The 21494-nt window shown below is 41.5% G+C and overlaps 1 protein-coding gene across 2 annotated transcripts in view; it reads left to right on the top strand.

Annotated features, from left to right (window-relative positions):
- col8a2 (collagen, type VIII, alpha 2) overlaps positions 1-21494 on the top strand; it is a 56338-nt gene that overhangs the window by 25902 nt on the left and 8942 nt on the right. For both annotated transcript variants that reach the window (XM_004547823.3, XM_004547824.2), the window contains one exon: positions 19807-19998. In XM_004547823.3, coding sequence (XP_004547880.2) covers positions 19836-19998 — 163 coding nt within the window. In that variant the 5' untranslated portion in view covers positions 19807-19835. The remainder of the gene's footprint in view (positions 1-19806; positions 19999-21494) is intronic.

The following is a 21494-nucleotide window of genomic DNA, read 5'->3' on the forward strand; positions in this document are numbered from 1 at the left end:
AAGAAAAAAAAAAAAACCCCCACGTGACGGCTCGCGATAAGGAGCCGGCTCGCGTCGTTCACGTCAAAGAGCCGGCTCTAAGAGCCATTTCGTTCGCGAACGACCCATCACTAGTTTGAGGAACAAGATAATATCTTCTCCAGAGTCTCTAGAAGCCCATCTTCACTTCTGTCCCTGTTACTCATAGACACACTCTGAACCGTGTGCTGGCAAATCTATCAGAAGGAAAAAGAAAAAGCACACGGTCATTCTCACAGGATGTATGTTTGTGGAAACTGCGTCACTTGCTATTGAGAGCCGTGGCCATCTGCATATTTTAAACTAAATGAAAAGTATAAATCTCTTTGTGGATTGAGAAACACATGTCTTCATTGCTTACGAAACCTGTTTTTTGTGGCAAATTGAATTGCTTAAAAAATGCTTGGCTTTCTCGCTAAAAGCAACTTTTTCTACTTTTTGCTTTTACCCAACAACTTGTGATATGCTTAAAGGTTTTATAAGGTCAGAGAGGATAAGCAGCCAGAATGTGGTATGGAAATGGGCCTGGTAGCATTAGGGGATTGGTTGAGGCTTTCCACTGATGAAAACACTCTCTCAGTTGCTCCCCACTTCTTTCTTTGAAGTCAGTGATGGTAACAGTTAACACAAATGATGATGTCCCCTTTGCCTTTGCAAGTATGGAGTGAATTGTAATGTTAAGGCTGTGAAGGTCTTTTGCAGTGCTAAGTTTGCACGTAAGCCATTAAAGTCAAATATTTCAGCAACAGTTGGATGGGTTGCACTGACATTTGGTCGAAGTTTTCATTTATGCTTGAAAGATGCCCTCATCTACAGTTGCACAATAAAAGAAATGGAGCCGTTGAGATTTTCCTGTATATTTTTGCATACATATAAACATCATCAGATTTTTACACTAGTCCTGAAACTAGATAAAGATAACCAAAACAAACAACCAAAACAAAGGTACTTTGTCATCTATTTAAAGTCAAATTTGAAGTCATTTTACTATGAGAAAGATGATTCACAAGTGGAAAACACTGAAAGACTGAAAAAGTGTGGTTTGTTTGGAAAGATTGCCAAGAGAAAATGCTTCTCTCTAAAAGAACATGGCAGCACAGCTTAGGTTTCCAAAGCTACTTCTGAACAAAAAACAAGAACAATGTTCTTTGTGGACATGTTTGGCCATAATGCATAATGCATGACTCACAGCACCACAAGACAGAATATCAGCACAAACACCTTATGCCAACTGTGAAGCACGGTGGTGGAGGTGTGATGATTTTGGCTTGTTTTGAAGCCATTGAGTCCATCATAACATCCTCTGTATACCAAAGTATTCTAGTCAAATGTGAGGGCGTTTGTCTGACAGCTAAAGCTTGGCTGAAAGTGGCTTGTGAAACAGGACAAAAATCCCAAGCACAGTAGGGTGGCAGAAAAATAAAAGAATCAAGGTGTTGCGATGGCCCAGTCAAAGTTCAGACTAGGGATGGGTATCGTTTAGGTTTTATCCGATACCGGTGCTAAACCGGTACTTTTGAAACGGTGCCGGTGCTTAAATGGTGCTCAAACCAGTGCTTAAAGAATGGAGAACAATAAATTGGTCCAAAAACCTCTCATGTTCAGCTGTTTTTTTGTAAAAAAAAGATAGCAATGTTAGCCTTTTCTGTAGCTATAGGGGATTTATGGCATCACTCTTGGCTGGAAGCAGTGCTTAATCAATGGAAAAAAAACACAAACTTTGTCCAAAAACCTCTCATGTTTAACTGTTTTCCACTTTTTCTTTGGTCATTTTACCCTTTTTGGCCAGGGTGAAGGGAGTATCTGCCATCAAACAAGAAGACAGCTGCATGTAACTACGATGGTGTTTGCTAGTTCACCTTACATGCATTAATGTAATAACGTGGTTAGCCTACTCAGCGTAAATTATACACGAACAACATTAGGCTACTCACGCAGAGAAGAACGGCTGCTGCTGCCATCATCATCCGTCATCATTTCTGCTACACTGGCAGGGCTAGGGGCCAGGACTCTCCTCTTCGGGTTTTTGGGGGATGTTGCTAACTCCGGGTCGATAACAGGCACCATACCCGCAGTAGATGTGCTCGGTGTGAGGTCTCGCAGCAAGCTATCAAAAACGGCTCATTTCTCGGCTTTTTAAAAAAAAGCTATGGCATGTTTTCTTGTTGTTCATCAAAGTTGCATTTACCTTAGTTTAAGACCTGTCAAGGAACAGATCATTTCTTGTTATACCTTGAAAGCCTCAGAGCCCAGTAGGGGTGAACTTTCTTTTTGCCAAGACTTTATTTCTGTCAGAGATAAAAGTATTTGAACCTTAAGTATTAACATGTAATTTAAAGGTAAAATTAGAATCCAGTGCTTTTCATCAATGAGATGACAGATGTGAGTGTGCAGCCTTTGTTATTTAAAGCACTTGCAGTTTATCAGTGTTTTGTTTGCAACACACTAAGGAATTTCATCATGCCATAAGAAAAATTCTGACTGACTTCAGGAAAAGGGTTGTTGACGCTCATCAGACTGGAAAAGGTTACAAAACAATCTCTAAAGTGTTTGTTCTGCACTAATCCACTGTGAGACTGTACTGTACATATAAAGAAGAAAATCCAAGACCAGTGTTACCCTCCCCAGGAGTGGTCAACCAACAAAGAGGCTAGCCTGGATTCCTGGTCACAAAGGAATCCAGGGTAACTTCTAAACAGTGAAATTCCTCTCTCAAGTTGGCTAATTTTAAGGGTCATGAATCCGTCATCAGCAGTAAAACAAAAATGGGTGTGCATGGCAGGACAACAGCTACTGCTCTCCAGAATCAACACTGTTGACGGGCGTTTACAGTTTGCTCAAGGTCCTGTAAACAAGCCTTTTTCTTGCAACTGTATGCAGACACTCATGTTTCCCAGACAGCGTGTCCTGAAATGTTTGATCCTCACACTTTCTGTTGATCATCCACCTGAGGTTGATGTTTTTGTTCGTGACAAATGGCTCACCTTTGGTGATATCATTTGTTTACTGTGCTTTTTTTTGTGATCAACATTTTATTGATTTAAAACAGGGTTGTGGGAAGGGGGTTGGTTCTGTGCTTTATGGCTAAATGCTACTAATAGATAATATTATTCACACAAAGCTAATTAGAGTAACACTGTGCCTAAGAAAGTGTAAAATGCCAGCCAGAGGTGTGAGGCATATCTATTTGTCTTGTGGCTTGCAACTCGTCATTTCACACTGCATTCATTCAGCCTACCTGGGGCTTTTATTTCTTCTGAAAACTTGTATGTGGATCCACAAAGACTGATTATTTTTTCTGTCTTAGCTGGAATGAGTCATACTTTTTGGACTGCTATAAAAACTGAAGATGTATTCAGTGTATCAGTAAATAAGACAGAAATATAACAGTCAAACACTAATGTTTAAGGCGATTTTAAGGAGTGATGTTATGCCTTCAAAAATACATTGAAAGCACAACATACATGAACATGGGAATTTTATCCACATTTACATTACATCAGTCACTTACATGTGTGTGCAAAGAGAAGTACCATTCTGCCTAAAGGGGGGTGTCTACAAAGTTTAGCTAAGTGACAAGGGTAACAAATGTGATCTGTAAAAGTTGCTGGCAGTGGGATGAGATTTGACCTTCTGAAGTGCTTCATAATTTCCCAGGTCATGGTGGGTCACAGGGTATGCACAGTTGGAAGTGAGGAGGCAGTGATGGTCTGGTGGCTTTTGACTGACAGGTGCTGGGCAGATGGCGGCTGATAAATGTCAAGATGGAGAATGGTCTGAAGGTTCAAAGAGAAGCTTCAACTTTGCCTCCTTTTAGAATGGTAAAGCATGACATACTCCTCCCTGACGTAGACTTTTAAAGTCTTCCAGAGAAGTTAGAGCAGAAGGTATGAACAGAAAACGGCTACATCTCGACTACAACGCTAATGCTGAGCTGTCAATTCATGTTTAATGTGTCAGGCTCGGATTAGAGGTAACAAAAGCCCCTCTTTATTTTCCTCCCGTCTTCAGTCACTAGCACGGAGCCACCAGTGGGCAGAAAGAGGGCGAATAACTCAGTGGATCAAACCCCCGTCTAAAATTGTGGCAAAGTGCCGGGCTGCCCCATACCACATAACTCTTCCCCTCACCCAGACTTTAATCTTTATTTCACTTTGATACCAAAGACAGAATCGCTAATGTGGGAGGAATGGAAGAGGAAAGGGAAGGAGGTGGAAAGAGAGGGGGAAGGGGCAGTAATGGGGGAATAATTGAGTAATATGGTTTCCAAAGCTGTATTATTTTTTCATGAAGCAGAGAAACGTATTCAAGTCTGCAGATCAAAGGAAGTGAAGCTTTTTATGTTCTCAGACCACAGTGAACGAAGGAGCTGAGGTTTCCCGCAGCGGCCTGCTCTCTGTCATCCAAAGAACTAGAGCAGCTTTCCCCCGTCTGCCTCTCTTCTTTCTCCACTGTCTGTTCAGTCCTCGCGTTTAAGCCGCTGTGTCAGTTGCTGGAAGTGGTTTCTTGGCGTGGCAGAAAGCAGTTAAAGTCCTCTAATCAGCATGTAGATGATATCTTGTGTTCTGACAGTTAAAAAGGCACACTGTTAAACCTGTCAGCCCTGCAGACCTGCACTACTATCTTTTATTTCCACATGAGAAAGAATAACAAGACCGTCTTGAGAAAAGCTCCAAATAAATCACGGAAGAACTGACTCGCTCTCTTTCTGTGGCTGTTTAAGTGTCAGGTGTTTAACAGAACATAACTTCTGCTGTGTGTAAAATTTGACAGATCATTAACACGGGTGTATCCCAGAGGAAATGACACATTTTCTCATCTATGATCTCACTCACACACTTGCGCACATGAGATTGGAGGCATCTGCCCAGGCAGGGCAGGTTCACCCTAATCTGACTCACAGGACAACGCTTGGCCACTTGGACCCTACTTCACTTTGAGTGTGTTTGCAAACCGACAACTTGTAAACAAACAGGGTTTAAGAGGGTTTTCAACATCCACTTCTTCCCTCAAATCCTCTTCTTGTCCTGCCGGTTCCTTATTTTGGCAGGTCGGTCATTTAGGTTTGTTTGGAGTAAAAACATTGCATCGAGAGGTTTGGTCCACTGGAAGCACTGAACATGACTTCATGAAGGTATACCTTTCACTCTCCTTGCTTTATTAATGTTCCACATTGCGTAGAATGTGTCATACTGAACAGAAGACTCTTTGTGTTGGAATGAATGTGTGGTAATGAACCTTTCTGGAACTTCTTTAACTATTTTCATCCACTTGAGGTCAGCAATCAAAGTTGTAAACACAATGCTGTCACACCATTGCCTCTTTTGTATAGCTTATAGTTTAGAAAATTCCTTTTTTTTTAGCCTTTATAGTAGCAAAATGATGAAGTCTGAACAGGAAGTCTAGGAAAAATTGTAGCGGAAGACATGCAGTACCAGAGTCAGATTCGAACATCAGCATCTGCTTAGCAAAATTCCTGCCTATTCATGCATTATTTGAACCTTTCTTCCCCAAAGGAAGTCTCTGATTTTTCAGTTTAGTCGATAACTTTATGTGACTGCTGTTCGGCGCTGGCATGACATTATGCAGGTAGCATTTTTAGAGCTATTTTCTGCAATGATCTGCTGACAGAACAACATGTGCATCATCCAAATACTTCAAAGGTATTTTCTCAAGACGTGCACCTTGCGCTGCCTGTAAAGCCCACAGCCCCAATCTCTGTCTGTTTTGATTTATTCGGTCTGGACAGGGTCTGTTTTAGGAGCCTGGCCTCCGCCGCCTCGCTGCATCGGGCTGTCCTCCCCCGCTGCTACTCTAGTATCCAAGGATGTGTCTCATTCTCATGTCTGTGGTGTAAGTTTTATTCCTCTCTAATTCTCATATTCCTCCCACCAATCCTCCCGTCCCCTCCAGCTGCCAAGTGCAGACAAAGAAGCTGCTTCAGCCCTCTTTTGGTCTGGTGATTATCTAACTGAGGGCCCATCAATCTAAACTAACTCCAGACTCGAAAGAATGTCCCCTTCTTCTTGCTGCCAGGTCTGAGATAAACACATATCTGATCTTTAGAATCAGCCCTTAATGAACCATTAATGCATGTGGACTGATGTAGCCTTCGCCTGCCTTATCATAACCTTCCAAAACGGAGCTCCATTATTGCTCGATGCACTGATACAATCTGATTAAAAGCAGCAAGCACAGATCCTACTATTCAAAACCAGAGAAAACGTGCCGAGTGTTGCTTTATTTCCTCCTAATTTCCAACCATTTGCTACACAATGCAAAACGAGACGGTTATTATTGCGTCTAGCCTCACGGTGGTTGAATGTGCTGTTTTATTGAGTCTTGGCAGCGCTGCAGGAATTCTATGAGGCAGGTGAACAAGGAAATGGAGCTCATTCAACACCACGCAATTATCTGAATGTTTGTTGTCAAATGCTTTCCCCCCCTTTCTTCCTGATGGGCAGTGCTCGAGCTTGATTCTTGGGCTCAGACCAGGCACTTTATAGTCCATGTAACCATACATTTTTTGTGCTTGCAGCAGTAACAGATTCCTAAATTAAATCAAAGTTTGCACATACAGGCCTCACATAGCATGCAAACATGATAAAAATGCTTTAACAGAGATATATAAAAGTTTGCAGATTTTTTTATCCATTCCCCTGAACTGGCCCTGACTGACAACGCCGTCTTTGATCTGCTCATTATATCTTGTCTCATCTGGAACATTCCTCTCTCCATGTGTCTGATCACCTCCTGATGATTAAGACTATGAGATAAGAGAGAAAGAATGAGGAAGGCTTGGTTTTAATATAAAAAGAAGCCCCGATGTAATCAATTGCAGGAAAGAGAACTAAACAGGGAGTCACCCTCATTGAGTTATTTGCCAAGAGAGTGGAGGGTTGTTGACAGAGCAAGGAGAAGCAGAGTACCAGAGTGAGGCTGAGTGATAAAGAGAGAGCCCACCATCTTTTTCTCTTTTTAGGTAGGAAATATTGAGTTAACCCCTGTATACTTGAGACATGTTTTCCCCTGTCCTCCTTCAAGCTTGAGTTGATTTATTTCACCTCATCCCCTCGGTCTCACACTCCATCGTCCAGCATCTCCACGTTTTATTCTGTCCCTTGTTCACCTCAGTTCAGCTCAACAGACAGGAAAATGCACAAGACATGACAGATGTTAGAGAGCACGCCAGGAGAGTTTAACTGCAACTTTTGTTGAATGCAATCGGAGTAATCTGGTGCAGTAAAGGCAAGCGAGCAAGCTGCCATTTTCAGAGGAAGTTCATTTTCCCCCAAATGTTTGCCAGGGTGAGCTGAAATGCTGCCTTGTATCTTTTTTGTTTTTTGTCTTGGCCTTATTGAAGCAAGATGCGGTTCCGCTGCCAAACTGGCGTATCTCCGTCTGTTCTCAGGTCCTTGATATTTAACAAACGCATCTGCAGAGCTGCACTTGATCACGAGGAAATTAGCAAGCTGCTCGTCTGAGCTATCTTCAGTGTGAAATCTACTATATGTCAGCTATATATAATCCAAAATGATTTGAGGTAAATAAAGGCGTTGGCTTTTTCTTTTCTTTTGGAAGTTTGTTGCCACAACATTGCCAGGTTTACATGTCGGGATATTTTGGATTGACTGAACTGGAGAGCAGTGCACATGTTCTCAGGGAAACGTCTTTAGTGTTCAAGTATGATTGAATCCGAGCCACACATCTCAAAATGCTGTATTATTTCTCTATTTAAATAAATGTATTACTGACTTTTAAAAGGTGGCACACAGATATTAAAGGCTATTTTCCCAAATAAATTACATAAAACAGGAGAGAAAAGATCAAGGATGTAACATTTACTTTACATTGTGGGATACATATAGCCCACTTTGGTCTTAGGTGGGCTGGATCAGTGGAACTCCCCTTTCTTTTCCCATTCTCCTTCTTATTTCTTTTATACATGATAAAGAAATGCCAGTATGGTAAATGAAAAAAAAATGTGTTAGTATGACTTAAAGTCTAAGAAATAAATGTGTAAAAGTATAGAAAAAGAAAAAGAGAAAGTTTCAGTTAACTGACAGAAATTTTTTTTTTTTTTTTTTACTTTATACCCATCATAAAAAATCTAAATAAAACAGAAATTTCTGTAGGAGATTGTAAAAAACCAGGATTTTTTCTGTCCTTTAATTGTTTATATATTACTTGATTACTTTGGTGTCACATGAACGGCCATGGGGGAAAAGTTGCAAAACATATTAAAACACAATTTAAAGTCCAAAATGTATTGCCTTCCTTTTTTCCCCCCAAAGGCATCCAGTGGGACTGATCGGACTCTTTGCTGGGCCAATTCTGACCCCCAGGCCTTATGTTTGAAACCCCTGGAATAGATGATAATAAAAGCTGATCTATAGTAAAGTATGTATTGCATAGTATGTGTTTTCCCGTGCGTTAAACGTGGCTTTCACTGTAAATTCACCAGAATGCCAGAACGTATTTGACGCTTTTTGTGGGACGACCAACACAGACTCGGTTTAATGTGGACCCCCATTGTTCAAGCTAAACACAGCTTTATGTATGTGTCGAGTACACAATGTACAGTTTGTAGGCACCTTGAGGCTTTATCTCAGTGTGAAATCACAAACTAAATCAGACATCTAGTAATACGCAGTGGTGTGAAATAGGACTGGGCACAAACCCAGCTCTGCACTCTACTTGTCATCGTCTGACACTTCCCAGAGCTCCTAAAGCCGTCTAGTCTGACCCGCGCTTCTCCTGTGGCTCTTATAGCCTTCATAGGAGCTGGTGTGGGCCCACTGTACAATTACTCAAACGGGACATATCACTTGGTTTTCTTACAACTTTTACACGGCCCAGTGTGTGAGTTTCAGCCGCCAAATAACTCATTTTATGTCTTTCATACTCAAGAAGCAGACTGATTATGACTGCACAGATGTAGCCACACTAAAAATCCCACTTATCACATGCTTGCTCCGCTGACACTGATCACTCGAGTTAGACACTGGCTGGAAAGTCTAAATTCTAGAGTGAAATGGGAATTATGGCAGGATTCTAAAGTCCTTCTTGCATCCCACCCTTTTAAATTTCTTTCAATTGAACTTTAATGTCATCTTTACAACGACATACATACTCCACCCACACAAACACAGATGCTTGCGCACACAAAGCTTTGTTTATACAATCCACCAGTAGATTCGGGGAGGTGTGAGGCCAGAACTGGCAGGATCTTCTTACATAGCCAACAGTTATAGCCAGCAGCTAATAAAGACTTGCATTGATCCTGATGGGTGGGGTGGGCTTCAGCAAGGACCACAGTCAGAGGGGGCTGTATGCTGGTGGTCTGGTTCATATGCATGTGTGTGTCTGGTGTGCTTTGTGGGCTCTTTTTAGCTGGTTATGTCTGAAGCCTGAAAGAACCAGCTGGAGTCAGCGGTGTTTAAAGTGAGTGATCAATCAAACGAGGGCCAGTGAATTGTTAATGGTCCTCAACTGGGATTCAAACCGTCTAATGAATATCGATTTAAAACATGTGGGTGGCTGAACGAACAAGTGATCCTGCACAGAGGGGGATTTAACAGATTCCTCTCTGCCCTTAAATGTTTAGAGAAAAAAATGGAGGAAAAAAAGAACCAATTTGGTTCCAGGCAGCAAAACTTTCATCTTTCGCATCTATCCATCCATTTCTACTTATCTATTTAGTGCCGTAGTTGAGCTGGAGCCTATTCCAGCTGGCAAAGTACATGCTGGACAAGTCTCTAACACAGACAGCCAGAGAGCCATTCATACTCACATTCACACCTACAACCAATTTACCAGTTAACCTAATGTGTTTAGATGTGTTTAGATCTCTGGACTGTGGGAGGAAACTGGAGTACCAAGAGAAAACTCACTCAGGGGTGGGGAGAACATCCAAATTCATCCATCGATTCATTTTCTTCTGCTTATCTGCCGCTTGTTCGTGGGGGCAGCAGTCTAGGCAAGGATCTCCAGACCTCCCTCTCCCTAGCTACCTCCTCCAACTTAGGGGAAGGATGAGGGGAAAACCAAGGTGTTTCAGATGAGATGCAATCTCTCCAGCGTGTCCACACCCACTGGGAATGAGTCCGACTTATTGCTGGCTATGCTTACCAGGCTCCTGCAATGGTTATACAGGGATTAAATGACTTGTAGCAACAGGTCAGATTGTTGTCACATGTAGATTTGTTGGGCAAACTTCCAGACACCCTCAAAATTCAATTCAATTCAATTCATTTAAATTGATATCGCCAAATCACGAAACCTTTGCGACACCAGGAAGCAAAAACTCCCTTTTAGCAGGAAGAAACTTCCGGCAGAACTAAGTTCACAGGAGAGACAGGAGGAAGAGTTTAATAATGCAAAGTGGTGTATAAACAGCCTGAGTGTGAAAACAGGTAAAGAAAGATAAAAAGTCACAAGAGAAACTGTCAGTCAGGGATCTAAACCCACAATGACTCAATAATGCAGTTTGGGTTACACGTATATTCTGTCATATTATAGACAAGAATTTACAATGTACTTTGTGTTGTATCGTGATAGTTTCACTTATAATAAGTTACTTCAAGATTCTCACCTCTAAATAAAAGTGTTAACACCACTATCATGCTAACAGCAGCAATGCTACAGTGAACAAGAATTACTTTTAGAGTTTACCGAGATATCACATATTCCCATCACCTAACACCTCCACACAGTGTGTTAGACCTTTAGGAAAATGCAACAGTTTACTTTAAAGGTTATTTCCTGTTTTTCTGTTGACTATCAAGAGGAGTTTATGTCATTGTAATCTAGGCTTCAGTCTTCAGTTTAGTCCAGGAACATCCAGGGAGCCTGCAGTTACTCAAATGCATGTAGTCGTTTTCTTGTTTCATTTAATTTAGGGTCCCGGGCTGCATTTATTTATTTATTTAGTTTATGGCGCTATGTAGTATCGGCTTAGATTAGCAGAAAGGAAAAAGTTAAACTTGAGTACCAACCAACACTGAAAAATTCCAGTAGTTACAATCAACTACTTTAGTCTTGTTTACATGCATTTACATATACTTTACATATATTCAGGCCCTAAATAAATAAGAAATGATGAAGCTCATGCGGGCATGTGTATTTACAAACTGCAGATTCATTCTTCTATTTCTGTGTGACGCCAAACAGCAGAATTTATTTCTCCCTGTCTATTGTCTGCTTTTCGGCTGTCTGTCCGCCTGCCTGCAGAGAAGCCCATTCAGATGGAGCTCAGTCAGTCTGTAGAGCAGTAGCCTCCAGCTTAGAGGCATTTCAACTCCTTCAGGGGGATTTGACCAAGATTTCCTGCCCCTTATTAAATTATAATCTCCCTTCTGCCTCCGCTTCTCTCTCGCCCTTGCTCCATTTTCCTCCATTTTGGACAGAAAAATAGGTCTCCCTCTTTGTTTCGCTGCCAACTGATTTGTGTATTTGTGTGCGCTTGACACATGCGCGTACGTGTGAATCTGTTTCAGATGCAAGAAGAAGCAGTGTGCATCTGAAGTCGCTCAACAGGGAGCTCAAGAGCCAAACCTCTTCTTTTTTATTTCTCTTCTGCAGCTCCCTGTTTTTCAATCCGCCCCTCGTTTCTTAATGACTTCACATCTCCTTCACAGCTTCTTGTTTTCTTCTCCCCGTCTGTTGCTTCTATCTTGTTTACAGTCGAAAGACATATTATTCTTTTTCCTCGTCCCTCGATACAACCACAAGTGTAATCTTTGACAGTGTGATCTGTTGTTGCTCTCCGTTTTCATGGAGTGTCAAACTGTGGAATCCTTTGATAGAGACAGACTACCAGAGGATTTTTCTGGGCTTTTCCTTCCTGGAAATTAGCCCCAGCTACGTGCAGCTTGGGACTTTTTCCAGTCTTGGCAAAAAAGAATGGAACAATTGATGGTTTGTGATTGTTACGGGTTTAGGCCCCTTATTTCAGGGCCCCAGAACATTTCTCACCTTCAGAGCCCCGAGTCTTAAATAGACCCATGTGCTTCTTCTCCACATGGGCTTTGAGCCCTTGCCACAGCCAGCTTTGACTCTGGATGAACTGCCACCGTGAATATTTTCTCACATAGCAATAACAAAGCTGTATAGCAAAAACCTCACTGAGAAACTCATTAAAGGGAAATTATGAATCATCTGCAATTATAAATCATTTGAAAGGTGGCTTATTTTGAGTTCTTTTATTGGTCCCGGCTTTGTCAGTTTTCTGTGCCTTCCCTGACCTCTGTCTGCTGAACATTTCAAAGGCGCCATTATGGCAGAAGCAAAGCCACCCACCCAGTGAAGGGAACAAGGTAACAGCTACTTGGAGACACTGGCACAGAAGCAGGAGACATAACACAGACCAAACCCAGCCCATTACATTAAAGACATACAGATTACTGTGTCCAACCCTTGATCCTGAACTACACCATCCTGTCTGAACAAATACGTGTTCACTAAGCCCTTCCCCATCAGAGTGATTATACTATCCGAGTTATTCACCTTTTAAAATGTACTGTATGGGCCTATAATGAGACTAAGAATAAACCATTTTGCAGGATGCTTTTTACAGCATTTTTACAGCTTCTAGAAAACCAAAACCACACATGTACATGTACACATGTACATTTCAATTCCTTTAATTTTAAATATGTTTATATTGTCTATCCTGTAAAATAGTCAGATGTCTATTCATATTAATGTACAGAATTCACCTGCTTGCTGCTACTACTGCACATTCACCCAATGTATATTCTACATATATATATATATATATATATATATATATATATATATATATATATATATATATATATATATATAATGTTTTTCCTCTACACACACCCCCCCCCCCCCCAATTTTTTTTGCACATGTCGAGGAGCATGTCAGGCTACATTTCACTGTGTGTTATACTTGTATAACTATGCATGTGACAAATAAAGAACCTTGACCTTGACCTTGACATCGTGTAAGAGATCCTAAAACATGGATTAAACATATCTTTATCTGCTGTACTGTAAGAAATTGCCTTGTTTTGATTATTTATTTATTATTTTGTCAAGTTAGGTCATGTTAGGTTGGAGGGGAAAAAAATCAACCTAGGACTAGATAATCCACTTCACTAAAGCCAGTACATGCAAAAGTATATCAGTCATTTTACTTTATACAACCCTGTGACAGAACTCTCACTTTCAACAGGTCAGATGGAATATGAGTTTTCCTCCTGCAGGAGAAAAAAAATAGTTTGTTTGTAAATGCTGTCATTAAAGCCTCAGTGACACAGTCCTAGAGGTCTGTTGGTGACTATATGGAAACCACCGGTTGCTAGGGAAGAATGAGTATTCCCTAACCAGCTGTAAATGATTATTCACAACTCTTGACTCTTGGTAAACTCTGCATTGGTGGACTTCCCTTTCTTTGCATAGAACGAGCAATGCAAGTGGGCGCTGATGCAAAACCACAAACCTGCCTTAGATGGGGTGGAAAATTGAGCCTTGTAGCACAACTCTTACCCCCTTAGATGGCTACTTGGGGTAACCCTTGTTTTTCTTTTCTGAACTGAGTTTTTGTCATATTTCAGGCCCGTTTCCAGAACAAAATGACTGGCTGTGCATCAGAAGTTGGTGAATACGATCTCTCCTTATACACTTTGCCAGGGCTACCCTTGGAAAAACCCAGAACCTATTGAAATGGTCCGGAAACCACCCCTTTACTGCTATATACTGGGCTGACAGAATTCATTGAAGGTATGGGGGAGGCCATTTAAATGTTTCTTACCTTGTAAAAAAGTTTTTTGTTACCTAAGTTGTGTAAAAATAAAAATAAAATCATCTCTTAAAACCATAATTACTACTAACCAAAGTACTTCCTGTGATAAACAGGAAGTGAAAATTTAAATAAAGACAAATAAAAGTAAAGGTAAACTGCAGTCTCAGATGAGACTCAAACATCAACCTTTTAGTTGAATGTTATACATGAAAATAACACATGATCAGTCTCCAGCCTTCTCATATTGCCTTCTTTCAGCCTTTAAAGTGGAATCACTTTTATAGCAACAATTAGTTTGGGTGTTTGTGGTAAGACCGTTCAACCGATACAATTGTTTTGTTGGAGAAGTTCTTGCACTAACTTTGAAATTACTCATTTCTCCAAAGCCACAGCTAGTCTGTGTGTTCAGCTAACACACACCATGGTCCTCGACTAAAAAGGGAGAAACTGCTGTTTAAGTTTGGTTTATATTTAAAAGACATTGTAAAAAAAAAAAAAATCACAATAACACTTAATTGATAAAATTGCTGCTCTTTCATTGTGGACTCCCTCTGCTTTTTACTTTTACGTTCAAATAAACAGCAGGAAAAGTTCCGCCGTGCTTGCTTCTGGCAGCAAACAATATTCACACTAGCAATGAGCAGCACAGACGAGCGGCCGGAGGAAGCCGAGTTTATTCAATTCAGAGCTGCATGGCAGGGAGAGCCAGAATCATCATTTTAGTTTAAAGATTAGCTACATTACTGAGCATCCTCAATGTTTTACTTTTGAAATGAGGTCACCTGCACAGTGCTCTTATAACACCAAACCCTTTACAGTTGTTGCATTCCAAATGTGCAAATCTCTTACTTTATATCAACGTCAAATTTTTTTTCACATGATGAGAGGATTATAATGTAATGTCAGTTTTGGAGAGTTTTGAGGTGCAATTTCATTGAGCATTTACTGGTCTGGAGAGAGGGAAGCAGATTGCTTTTTATAAGATTATTATTTTTACTATTTCCTTTTGATAACCTAATCAGGTACTCATATTGAGTTGAGGTGCATTGGGCAGACGGAAAGGTGTAGCTGTCGGTGTCTGCCCCCCACCAATTCCTCCGCATACTGTAATCCGCTTCTTGGCAGGTCTGGGGTGACTCTGGGTGTTTTGCAGACTTTCAAAATCCCTCTCTCTCTCTGCTTCATCCTGATTCCAAATACTACATATAAGATGAGGTGATAGAGCATGAATTGCTAAAGCAGCATGGGGGTTAGTCTGGCTAATATGCTGGAATGGATTACTTTTCATGGGCCTGAAGCTGTTCCTGCTAGGAACTGAAGAGCATATAATGGTCCCTTGTAAAACTCCCATGCAATTGGACATGTGTGAGGTCCTGGAGCTTTATAATTCTGAAACTAATTAGCCTCACTTTCACTGCTTTAACCCTTTGTCCCTCACACAGAGACCTGTTCATGAGTACAATACATCGACTTGCAGTTTTATGATTAGCGTGTCTGCTTCTGCACTCAGATTAAGTGCCCTAGGATATTAGACGTGTTCCTCTGAGTGAAGTCATCAAGAAAAGAAAACCCTCTTTGTGACCTCTTCACTCTCCCCACAGCTCCCCACAATTTACTCGGCCTTCATTTCCTTTTATTCTCACATGTTCTCCCACTTTAACAGTGGCGTCAACATAAACTCGTTCCCCTTTGGACATCTCACGGCTCTTGTAAATGTAAAGGGATATAAAGAGTATTTCATCCTGTAAGGTGTATATCATTGGATGATGTCTGTGAGTGAGCGCCTTTCTGAGAGCTGTTTGATTTGGTGTGCCTGGGTATTTGTAAATGTGTGGTCATGTACATATCATGTGGATCAGTATAAATAGTCTACCTCATGTCTCGACATTAGAAAGAATTATTTACTGTGTTTCCTATGGCTGCTTTATACTTAACTTATGATTCAGTGGAAACACAAATAAGAGGACATTGGGGCTTTTATTGTGGCGGGTCAAAGGGGACTTTTTTTTCCTTTTCTTTTTTCTCCTGAGAAACAACCAAACAAAACTTTTCATACATTTTTCCAGCTGCTGGTAACTAAAATAACAGATGTTAATGTCTCATTATATATGCATTAGCTTAGTGGCCACCTTTATGCACACGCAGCCATGTTATGTGAACAGCCGTGCTGTTTCCCTGCTGCTTATTTGCACAATATTGAGTTATTCAAAGCCAGCAAAAATTGTGACCGCAGCTCAAATATTACGCTCGGAGCTGACACCTTAACGTGCCACCGAGGCTGTTGGAGGGATTACCTCATACTAAAGAAGGTGATTCTCGGAGAAAAACATGCTCACTTTTCTCGCCCCTTCATACACAAGCCCTTAGACTCACTACAAACTGTGTTTCGTAACTGCTGTGCAGACCTTCTCTTCTGTCTTTCAATAGACTTTGTGCATTTGTTTTTCTTGACATCTCCAGGTGCATGTATTTCAACTACAAATCCGCTAAGGGCATTAACACTCACTTGTCTAGACTGCAGATTGATTAATAAACCACAAATGTATAAACTGAATTTGAAAAATCTTCTCCCTTTTCTCTCTATTCCAGGGTTGCAATGGCTGTTGTGCCCATTTTCAGCTCCTTTCTCACTCTAAGGGAGCCAATCTTTCATCTCATTGACTTCCCCTCACAAGCAGAGGACTTGAACATGATTTGGGCTCTAGCTGTGTGCCTGAGATGACTATTTTAAGGATATCCACTCTTAACTGACATCACACAGAGCCAAAAGTGTAAAGAAGCGCCCTTGATAGTATCAGAATGTCTCCTCTTTCCAACCTTTGCTTGTTAAATTCACAAAAAAACTGGGCTGATAATGGAAGAGATCCTGGGAATAGGACCTGGGTAAGACTTGTGGGTTCATGGTTGGAGTTAGGAACGGTTATGGTAATGGCTGTGGCTACGGTTTTTCAGAATGGGATGAATCAGCTAAAATATTTGGTCAGGTTTTAAGTGCCGTTCTCCCTGTGAGGCTTGTGGTTTTAACCAAACTATTTAACCGCTATAGGCCTTGGTTGTTCTTGAACCATTTGGTGTTTTTTCTTTCTTTCTTTCTCTCTTTTTTATGAAAGCCGGCATAATGCCCTACATGATGTTAAGGTGATGAGTTCTCCACTCAGGGAGCGGCTCAAATGTTCACCACAAAAACAATCACCTCCTCTTCCCCCCATGACACAGAACCCTCACACTCAGTGTACCTACTGTAATCTGTCTGTGCCGCATGGTTTAGGAAATGTCTGGCGGTCTGGTCCTGCATATGCACAGCTTAGGGGAAATGGAAGCAGAGTACCTTGGAGCTCACCTCCTCAGCGCTGATTATATTAGAAGGTAGATGCAGCAGTAAGGGAATTGTGTCTCCTCGTCTGTCTGAGCAAGCCACTTGAGATGCTTCTGAATTTGGGTTTGGAAGATGCCGAGTCTGCTTTGGCGGCTCAGAGCCTGCGTGGATTAAGGTTTTTGGCTCGTTTTAAGTGATGTCCAATGCATGTTCAAGAAAGGTGATTACCTAAGGGAAATCTATGCTCCATTTGCAAAGCTGCGGTGAAAGAGATGCAAACAAAATGATCTTGTAATTATGACTCCATATGCTATCATCATAATCATCTGATAATATTAACACAGCTAATAATCCTCTCGTTCATACAGTTATGTGGAGAATGCGAGTACGCCCCACAGGTACTCTTGGCTTTTCTCAGAAATGATATGATGATGAGAGATGAAGTGCCCTTCCATAGAAAACCATCAGAGCATGGCTTAAAACGGCCACAGGGAGGTGCAAAGCTGCAAAAGATAGATATAAAGCAGAAGTGATGATCACTTCTGTAACAAAATGAATGAGTGGTGCCCTTTCACCGTTCATTGCGACACTCTCTTTTATTTCTTCGTTAATGTTCCTTTTGTGCTCTGTCCTTGTGTGTTTTTGGCTCTGTTGCTGTATTCTGTCTTTTTTCGGTCAGATCTGTTTTGTATAATGCGTCACCCGTCCTGCCAGACGAAGCTTTCGCGCTGTAACTTTGGATCCTGCTCGTTGTTTAATGGTTGAAAGAGGCTTTCATTCATCATGAGCCCCCTCCACTCCACGTTCAGACTTGGGGTTTGTTATGATGTGTTTTGAATGGAATGATTTCATGTGAAAGTGGGTGAAACTTAACAGGTTTTCAAGTATTTTTAAGCCACCCTGTATAACTGCTTTCTAGAAGTCTTCTGCTTTCTCATGCGTACCAAGAGTGTGTGTTCTGTTACGTGGGTGTTCTTGTGTGAGAGAGAGCTCGTATGAGTCCAGCGGTGGCCAGACAGACGGGATTGCATTTTTAACATCCACTGCAGACCTTTTCTACAAATTAAATACTTGATAAACAGATTGCAAAGGTCTCCCAAGTGCCTGTCTGTGACTTGTCCCTGTTCGTGCACAGTTTCTGTGATGCCTTGCAGAATGGTGGGCATCCAGAGCTGCCTGTTAAATTGCATCTGCACCAAAAACCGCAGACCCCCATACCAGACGAGCTCCCCTGCCAGCCAGCCAGAAAGTCGGCCAGCGAGCAAACGGCGTCTTACCAACGCGGCTCTCTTTTTCTCCTGTTTATTTCTCTTAACATCTTTTTCTGCGCTTTCGTGATTTCCCATAGATTACATTTTGATTTGAACACTTATCGAGAGGTCGTTGATTCTTCCTTACAGCATAAGCAAGCATAAACCACAGACTAATCATAATTTGTAAAAGGAACCCCAAAAATTCCCCAAACACTTTGATAAATTGCTCTAAAACAGGAATTGAACAATCTAGCTATGCAATTATTAAACAGTCACAAAAAAAAAAAAAAAAACACACAGCAGGAGAAAAGCTGTAAAGGAGACCTGGAGTCAGCACATATGGTGGCAATAAACACACCTTTTTTTTCTGAGCATCTGTGATTTAAAAACCACTGTGAATACCCCCAATTACTCCTAATGATGCTGCCAATTAACAGCAATGTGCAATTTTCAGATTAGCAAATGTCAGTTAGTGTTGGCGTGTGCTTTCAGAGTGATCGCTCTTCTTGCTGTTGAATGCAGAGACTAACAAGCTTCAAACTCACAAAATGAACACGACAAGACAGGCATTCATAATAAAAGAAGAGATTTGTGGATGCCATTATTTATTTTTTCATGTAACTACACAGGATGCTGCTATAACACACTGACCGGGAGCCTTATATGATTCATAGTGACTGAGACCTGCTATAGCATGGCTACAGTGGTTCTGAATTCTACTTGTGCTTAAAATAATGACCCAAAGTTATCAAAGTAACTGTCAGAAATCAAACCAGCCTCCAGTGCTGCCACTAAGCCCTATTATTATTCTGTTCCCTAAATGGATGATGAGCCAGTTTAAAGAAAGCAATTCAAGGCACATAGTTTTTCATGGCTGTGCGGTGCATTGTCTTGTTCTTTCTGAGTTTTTAAGCGCGACATGGTTGGCATTTAAAAACAAGCAGCGTGAGCCTGAAATGACATTTTGCATGTCACACCATCACAAAATAACTCCTGACAGTCATCTGTTCAAAGACAGCTGATTAAAAGAGTTCACGGGAGAGTTGCAGTGGAAACAGGAGTCTTTAACACGCTGCTTGAAGCCAGCACACCTACAGTCGCTGCTGGTCAGCAGTCTGATTGTGGTTGTGAAAATGAAGAAATGAAAGTTACGCAGTTGCCAAGTGCCATCTAAACCAAACACAGCCTTAGACTATGCTGAACAAATACTATACTGTAATAACTGTATGTTATTTTTGTGCCTAAATAATGTGTTTGCTCATGCTTCAGAAACCTGAAGTAAATTCATTTAACAGCCATTACCAATAAATGTACACTCACGGAGCTAAATTCTCGCATCACTTAAGTGATTTTCTGAATGTCTGGCATTGTAAAATGTTCAGTAAGATGGACCAAAGAGTGAAAGTGGGTTTTATTTTTCTGTGTCCTCTCTCTGTTCCCTTCAGTTCTTTGCGTGTGACACCTAAAGCCTGGGATGCTGTTGACCATGCTGCTGGCTCCTGTCTCTGTGCTACTGATGCTTGTGGTGCCTGCTTTTGCCGGAGGGTACGCCCCCATACCCCACATGAAGTACATTCAGCCCATGATGAAGGGGCCTATTGGACCTCCGTTTCGCGAGGGCAAAGGACATTATGTTGGTGAGTAGTTCCTGTGAGTATGTCATATGTAGCCCTTTTATGTCTCATTTGGTCCTCTAAAAGCAGTCTAATAGGTCCCCTCACACTTTACTGATTGGTCATTTAGGTCATTGGAAAACGCTGATAACTGCCATTTTACAACCTCCGTTCCAAAAAAGTTGCAACACTGTATAAAATGTAAATCAAACAAACAGATTGTACAGATTTGTAAAACTCATAAATTTGTAAAGAAAAGCATCTGGACTTCTTTAAGTTGCTTGAAGACGTTTCACCTCTCATCCGAGAAGCTTCTTCAGTTCTAAGGTCAAATGGTGGAGAGTCCCAGATATAAACCTAGTGGGAGTGTCCCCCCACAGAGGGACAAAAGGACCCCCTGATGATCCTCTAATCGCCTGAGACAAGGTGTGAAACTGGGTGTGGGTTCCAATCAGCCAGAGTTTCGGGTGTGTTCATTGTGAAACCTGGCCCCAACTTATCATGCGAATTCCTGAGGTCAGATGGCCCAGGATGTGAGTGGGCGTTAAGGCGTCTGGGAAGGGATCTCAAAACTGGATGATAGATGGCAGAGAGTTGATGTCGTAAACCCCCGCCTCTGTTCAAAGATGGTCGCTCACAGTGGACATAGATGGCTTCTTTCACTCCTCTTTCAAACCATCTGTCCTCTCTGTCCAAAATGTGAACATTGGCATCCTCGAAAGAGTGTCCTTTATCCTTAAGATGCAGATGGACAGCTGAGCCTTGTCCTGTGGAGGTGGCTCTTCTGTGTTGTGCCATGCGCTTGTGAAGTGGCTGTTTGGTCTCTCCAATGTAGAGGTCTGGGCATTCCTCGCTGCACTGTACAGCATACACCACATTGTTAAGTCTGTGTTTTGGAGTTTTGTCTTTCGGGTGAACCAGTTTTTGACACAACAACATTGTCATCCCCTATGTAGCCGGTGTATCAGAAAAACTCAGATTAATGCTCATCGTGCAAAGAACTCAACATGGTCCAGAAATGCTGCCGACTTCTCTGGACCAAAGCTCATTTAAAAGGGACTGAGGCAAAGTGGGAAACTGTTTTTTGTTAAAACAAATCAGAAAAATTAATGTGTTTTTAGAAAACATGCATCCTCTGCACTAAAGAGGAGAGGGACTATCCTGCTTGTTATCAGTGATCAGTTTAATGGCCTGCATCTCTGTTGGTATGGGGGTGCATTAACACATGGAACTAGCAGCTTGCACGATGCTCGATGCTGAAAGTAAAATACAGGTTTTAGAGAAACACACAGTATGCGCCCGTCTTGATGACGTCTTTTTCAGGGAAGGCCTTGAATATTTGAGAAAGACAATGTTGAACTGCATACTGCATCTGTTACAACAGCGCAGCTTTGTAGTAGAAGAGTGCGGATTCTAAACTGGCCTGCCTTCTGTCCAGACCACCTTAACAAAAAACACAACAAAAACCCAGGACTGTTAAACAGCTAGAATCCTCTATCAGGCAAGAATGGGACAACATT

Source organism: Maylandia zebra, linkage group LG22 (assembly GCF_041146795.1).
Source record: "Maylandia zebra isolate NMK-2024a linkage group LG22, Mzebra_GT3a, whole genome shotgun sequence".
In the NCBI taxonomy this organism is placed as follows: domain Eukaryota; kingdom Metazoa; phylum Chordata; class Actinopteri; order Cichliformes; family Cichlidae; genus Maylandia; species Maylandia zebra.